The 6,688-nt window shown below is 41.6% G+C and overlaps 1 protein-coding gene across 11 annotated transcripts in view; it reads left to right on the top strand.

Annotated features, from left to right (window-relative positions):
* Positions 1–6,688, top strand: part of UEVLD (UEV and lactate/malate dehyrogenase domains) — a 60,983-nt gene that overhangs the window by 24,867 nt on the left and 29,428 nt on the right. For all 11 annotated transcript variants that reach the window (XR_001824280.2, XM_037737538.1, XM_017525867.2 and 8 more), the window contains one exon: positions 2,130–2,232. Coding sequence is in view for 10 of the 11 variants with exons in the window: in XM_037737538.1 (XP_037593466.1) it covers positions 2,130–2,232 (103 nt within the window). In the remaining variant the exon portion in view is untranslated. The remainder of the gene's footprint in view (positions 1–2,129; positions 2,233–6,688) is intronic.

The raw sequence follows: 6,688 nt of genomic DNA, 5'->3' as shown, positions 1-6,688 counted from the left end.
GGTCTCGATCTCTTGACCTCGTGATCCACCCGCCTCGGCCTCCCAAAGTGCTGGGATTACAGGCTTGAGCCACCGCGCCCGGCTAATTTTTGTATTTTTAATAGAGATGGGATTTCACCATGCTGGCCAGGTTGGCCTCGAACTCCTGACCTCAGGTGATCCGCCCGCCTCCGCCTCCCAAAGTGCTGGGATTACAGGCATGAGCCACCATGCCAGGACTTGTGTGTGTGTGTGTGTTGGAGGGGGGGATTTGCCACGTTGCCCAGGCTAGTCTGAAACTCCTGGGCTCAAGCCTGTGCCCACCTTGTCCTTCCAAAGTGCTGGGATTACAGGTGTGAACCACCATGCCCTGCCAGGGTTGTTTTCTTAAACATCACACTTTCTGCCTGATAGCCTGGTGGATCTTTGGGTACTTTTGCCTGTGAATCCTGAAATAGGAGAGATCATCAAGTCTCCTACTACTTTGGAGAAAGACCTTCCACAAAAGTAAACTGATTTTTAGGGGTTTCCATACGGTTATTTACAGCCAGCCCACTGTGCCACCCAATTTACAGGCACACAGAGTATTTTCCATGAGGTCTTTGGAGAGGGTACCACATAATAGGATTTGATTTTAGGTTTTATAGCTATTATACTTTTTTAAAAAGAAAAAGCTGGCATTATTTTTTAACTTTTCTGCTAGAAATAAGACATCCAAATAGACCCAAAAGTCACTGTGAGCTCTGTCAGAATGAAAATGATAATATCAAAATGAAAACATAAATCAAGAGAAATAACAGAAGTATTGAGTGTACCAAGTCATCTTTATTAACTCATACCATTAAAAGAACGCTGCAGGCGCTGGGCAGGGTGGTTCATGCCTGTAATACCAGCACTTTGGGAGGACAAGGAGGGCAGATCACTTGACGTCAGGCGTTCGAGACCAGCCTGGCTAATATGGTGAAACCCCATCTCTACCAAAAATATAAAAAAAATTAGTTGAGTGTGGTGGTGTGCGCCTGTAATTCCAGCTACTCAGGAGACTGAGGCAGGAGAATTGCTTGAATCTGGAAGGTGGAGGTTGCGGTGAGCTGAGATAGTGCCATGGCACTTCAGCCTGGGTGACAGAGCAAGACTCCTTAAAAAACAAAACAAAACACAAAAACCTGCAGGGCCAGGCGCAGTGGCTCACACCTGTAATCCCAGCACTTTGGGAGACCAAGGCGGGCACATTACCTGAGGTCAGGAGTTCGTGATCAGTCTGGCCAACATGGTGACACCCCATCTCTACTAAAAATACAAAATTAGCTGGGCATGGTGGCACATGCCTGTAATCCCAGCTACTTGGGAGGCTGAGGCAAGAGAATTGCTTGAACCTGGGAGGCAGGGTTGCAGCGAGCCAAGATTGTGCCATTGCACTCCAGCCAGGGCGAAAAGAATGAAACTCTGTCTCAAAAGAAACCTGCAATCTGTGACTTCTGACTTAAGCCCTGTTACAGCTTTTAGTAGTCAAACCTAAAAGATTGCATTATTGAAGTTCATAGTTTCTTTTTTTTTTTTTTTTTGAGACAGAGTCTAGCTCTGTTGCCCAGGTTGGAGTGCAGTGGGACAATCTTGGCTCACTGCAACCTCCACCTCCCAGGTTCAAGCAATTCTCCTGCCTTAGCCTCCTCAGTAGCTGGGACTACAGGCACATGCCACCACACCCAGCTAATTTTTGTATTTTTAGTAGAGACGGGGTTTCACCATTTTGGCCCAGATGGTCTCTATCTCTTGACCTCATGACCTGCCCGCCTCAGCCTCCCAAAGTGCTGGGATTACAGGCGTGAGCCACCGTGCCTAGCCTAGTTTTTGTATTTTTAGTAGTTACGGGGTTTCTTCATGTTGGCCAGGCTGGTCTCGCACTGCTAACCTCAGGTGATCCAACCGCCTTGGCCTCCCAAAGTGCTGGGATTACAGTTGTGGGCCACTAGCCCTGGCCGAAGTTAATTTCTTGCTTGTATGTCACTGTTATTGCTATTGTGTTGCTTATTCTTCTTAAGACAGTGTATGAGGTCTGTTTATTGTCCTTTTGTTCTCATTGTTAAATGAATTTAAATTGAGTCATTGGCCGTGTTCAGTGTAATGTTGTTCTTTTTCTTATTGTACAGGGCATTGCAGATAGGCTGGTCCTCTTAGACCTCTCAGAAGGGACTAAAGGAGGCATGATGGACCTTGAAATCTTCAACCTTCCTAATGTGGAGATCAATAAAGGTTTGGTTATTCAGCTAAAAGATGTTTGCCTTATTAACTCTTATTTTTGACTCCTAGAATGTTAATGCTGAAAAGGACCTTAGAGATCACCTAGTCCAAGTCTTTCATTTTACATATTGGGAAACTAAGATTCAAATAAGTTAAATGACTTACCCAAAGTCATACGGAGATTTTAACTGATTATATTAATAAGAATCAAATGAGAACATAATTCAGATTCATTCAGATTGGTCAGAAGGAGTTATTCTTTGTTTTTTACTTATACCTCACGATAAATTTATCTCTGATTGCCTCTTTTCTTAGAGTATATTGGTTAAGAGCATTGGTTTTAGAGTTCCACAGATAGAAGTTTCCATTCGTGCTGTGCCATGATAGCTCTGACATTTGTCAGATTATGCACTATCTCAAACTTCAGTTTTCTCATTTATAAAGTAGAAATAATACCTGCCTCTTGGTTTATAGCAAAGTGTTAAATCACGAATAAGAAAAAAAAAGTTAGTGGGTGTGGTGACTCATAACTATAGTACCAGCTACTTGAGAGGCTGAGGCAGAAGGATCACACGAGTCCAGGAGCTGCATTGCATTTGGATTGTGACTGTGAATAGCCACTGCACTCCAGCCAGGGCAACATAATATTCAGTTTACATTCATTGCACTAAAAATATATTGTTGAAATAAATTTTAATAATAACAAAAAGAGTTTCTATATCGGTAACATTTGAAATGTTAAATTTTCTGTCTCTTTTTTTTTGAGTCGGGATTTCACTCTGTCACCCAGGCTGGAGTGCAGTGGCATGATCTCAGTTCAGTGGAACCTCCACTTCCCCAGCTCAAGCTGTCCTCCTACCTCACCCTCCCAAGTAGCTGAACTGCAGGCATGTGCCACCATGCCTGGCTAATTTTGTATTTTTAGTAGAGATGACATTTTGCCTTATTGCCCAGGGTGGTCTTGAACTCCTGGACTCAAGTGATTTGCCCACCTCAGCCTCACAAAGTACTAGGATTATAGGCATGAGCCACCTCACCCTGCCATAGCTCATTTTTTAATTAAAAAATTTGCATGTATTTTATATACATAAAATACTGGTATAGACATACTTATGTAGGTAAATACCATATTTGGGGATGTGGGATTGAAAATATTTTACCAAGGATGCATGATCCAAAAAGAAAAAAGGCCACTGAACTAGAATAAACATTTCCTAAAACCTTTCTACCAAGTTATAGGTAAGTTCAAATTATAACATGCTATAGTTGTTTGGCTTTCCTTTGCCTTTCCTTAGGTCCCCTGTATTCCTTGACAATAGTTTCCAAATAATATATAAAGACATACAATATCACAGACCTCAATAAACTAAAGAATGGTAGTCAGAAAAGTTGTACTTATCAGTTGTAAAAGTTAGGTGTAATTTTAATAAGCTTTTGGCTGCCTGTCGGATACAGTGAGTTCATTTTTATTCTCTGAAAAGAGTACCATAATTGCTTTGACGATCTTCTTGTAGGTCTATGTAGAAGTATTTGGGGAACTGGATATTTCTCTTGTGCCCATCATTTTCAGGTACTGAAGTTCGTTTTTTTTTTTTGTTTTTTTTTTTGAGACAGAGTTTCACTCATGTTACCCAGGCTGGAGTGCAATGGTGCGATCTCAGCTCACTGCAACCTCCGCCTCCTGGGTTCAGGCAATTCTCCTGCCTCAGCCTCCTGAGTAGCTGGGATTACAGGTGCATGCTACCATGCCCTCATAATTTTTGTTTGTTTTTTTTTTTTTTTTTTTTTTTTGAGACAGAGTTTCACTCATGTTACCCAGGCTGGAGTGCAATGGTGCGATCTCAGCTCACTGCAACCTCCGCCTCCTGGGTTCAGGCAATTCTCCTGCCTCAGCCTCCTGAGTAGCTGGGATTACAGGCACGCACCACCATGCCCAGCTAATTTTTGTATTTTTAGTAGAGACGGGGTTTCTCCATGTTGACCAGGATGGTCTCGATCTCTTCACCTCGTGATCCACCTGCCTCGGCCTCCCAAAGTGCTGGGATTACAGGCTTGAGCCACCGCGCCCAGCCACTACTGAAGTTCTTAAGGGATCTCTTAACTTTTCCAGATCACTTTAGGAGACACTTCAGTAGATGGACTCTAGAGGTTGTGAGGCCACGTAGGACCTGAAGAAATTGTTTCTTCCTGTGTGTCTCATTAGCTATGAGTAACTATTTCTGCAGATAATTGAAAGACTAGAATCCTTGGAATAGATGTATAGTGCATGGTGCTTGCCACCAAGTAGGGAGTCAGTAATTATCTGTTGAATGTTAAATATTGAATGAGTGTGGGACAACTTTCATTCATGTTTCCTTCATTAATTGTGGTTGTACGTTTTTTTTTTTTAGAGACAAGATTTTGCTCTGTGGTCCAAGCTAGAGTTCAGTGGTGACACCATAGCTCATTGTAACGTCAAACTCCTGGGTTCAAGCGATCCTCCTACCTCAGCCTCCTAGGTAGCTTGGGCTACAGGGATGTGCCACCATGCCTGGCTAATTTATTTTTATTTTTGCAGAGACAGGCTCTTGCTATGTTGCCCAGAGTGGTCTTAAACTCCTGGCCTCAAGCAGTCCTCCTGCCTCAGCCTCATGAGTAGCTGAGACTACAGGTGCATGCCATGATACCCAGCTTGGTTATACATTTCTGAAAGCATTTAATTTAATTACTATTAGATGAAGTAATTTTATTTATTTATTTGTTTGGTTTTTTTAGACAGTGTCTCACTCTGTTGCCCAGGTTGGAGGGCAGTGGAACAATCACGGCTCACTGCAGCCTTGATCTACTAGGCTCAAGCGATTCTCCTGTCTCAGCCTCCCAAGTAGCTGGGACCACAGGCATGCACCACCAAGCTGACTAATTTTTTAATTTTTTGTAGAGACAGGGTCTCACTATGTTGTCGAGGCTGGTCTTAAACTCCTAGGTTCAAGCCATCCTCCCTCTTGGGCCTCCTAAGGTGCTGGGATTATAGGCGTGAGCCACCACACCTATCCTTAGATGAAGTAATTTTAAATGTAATGTTACTGACTTCTCATAAACATACTCTGTGATATGGAGAAGCACATTAGTAATTTGGAAATTAAAGCTCATTTGGAAATTTTAGTAATGCCCCATCTTAACACATGCAGCTAACTGATCATTTGGTGTCTTTTTTAATAGCTACTATAACATTTTGGGGAGGGATATGTATATATACATGTGAGCATGCAAATTTACATACATACATAAACAGTTATGCTTGTGTATATACAGACAATCTAGAGAAATACTAAGAAACTGTTAGGAGGTTGGGTGCAGTGGCTCATGCCTATAATCCCAGCACTTCAAGAGGCCATGGCAGGTGGATCACCTGAGGTCAGGAGTTCAGGATCAGCCTGGCCAACACAGTGAAATGCCATCTCTATTAAAACTACAAAAAATTAGCCAGGCATGTAATCCCAACTACTTGAGAGGCTGAGGCAGGAGAATTGCTTGAACCCGATAGGCGGAGGTTGTAGTGAGCTGAGATCACGCCATTGCACTCCAGCCTGGGCAACAAGAGCAAAAACTCTGTCTCAGAAAAAAAGAAAAAAAGAAACTGTTAAGAGTAGTTGTTTCAGGAGTCATTTTTAGTAGAGACAGGGTTTCTCCATTTTGGTCAGGCTGGTCTTGAACTCCTAACCTCAGTTGATCCACCCGCCTCAGCCTCCCAAAGTGCTGGGATTATAGGCATGAACCACTGCACCCAGTCCTTTTGTCTTTTTATTGTACTCAAATACACATACAGATAACATAAAATTTACCATTGGTGACTTTAAGTACTCATTCACAATGTTGTGCAACTATCGCCGCTAATTTCCAGCATTTTCACCACCCCAAAAGGAAGCTCTGTACACATTGAGCAATCAATCTCCATTTTCTCTTCTCTCAGGTTCTGGCAACTACTAATCTGTCTGTTCTATGGATTTTCCTCTACTAGTTATATTATATAAATGGAATCATATAGTATGTGACTTTTGTGTCACTTCACATAATGTTTTCAAAGTACATCCATATTGTGGCATGTGTCAGTATATCATTCATTTTTGTGGCTAAGTAATGTTTCTTCAAATGGATATACCACATTTTATTTACCCATTTATCAGTTAATGGACCTCCAGTTGCACTTTTTCACTGTTGTAACTAGTGCTATATGAACATTCATGTACAAGTTTTCTTAATACCTCTTTTTGGTTCTTTTGGATATATACCCAAAAGTGAAATTGCTGGGTTATATGGTAATTTGATATTTAACTTATTAAGGAATTAATTCTATACTTTTGAAGATCTTTATTAACAACACATATAGCTCTAAGTAACTTTATTTCTATGAACTGGTTCCTGCATAATATTCCATCATATGAATGACTGTGTTTTCTTTTCTTCTTCTTCTTTTTTTTTTTTTTTTTTT

This window comes from Cebus imitator, unplaced genomic scaffold (assembly GCF_001604975.1).
Source record: "Cebus imitator isolate Cc_AM_T3 unplaced genomic scaffold, Cebus_imitator-1.0 Scaffold39, whole genome shotgun sequence".
NCBI classification, from domain to species: Eukaryota; Metazoa; Chordata; class Mammalia; order Primates; family Cebidae; genus Cebus; species Cebus imitator.
Note: the sequence above shows the minus strand (reverse complement) of the source record. Positions and strands in the feature narration are given on the sequence as shown.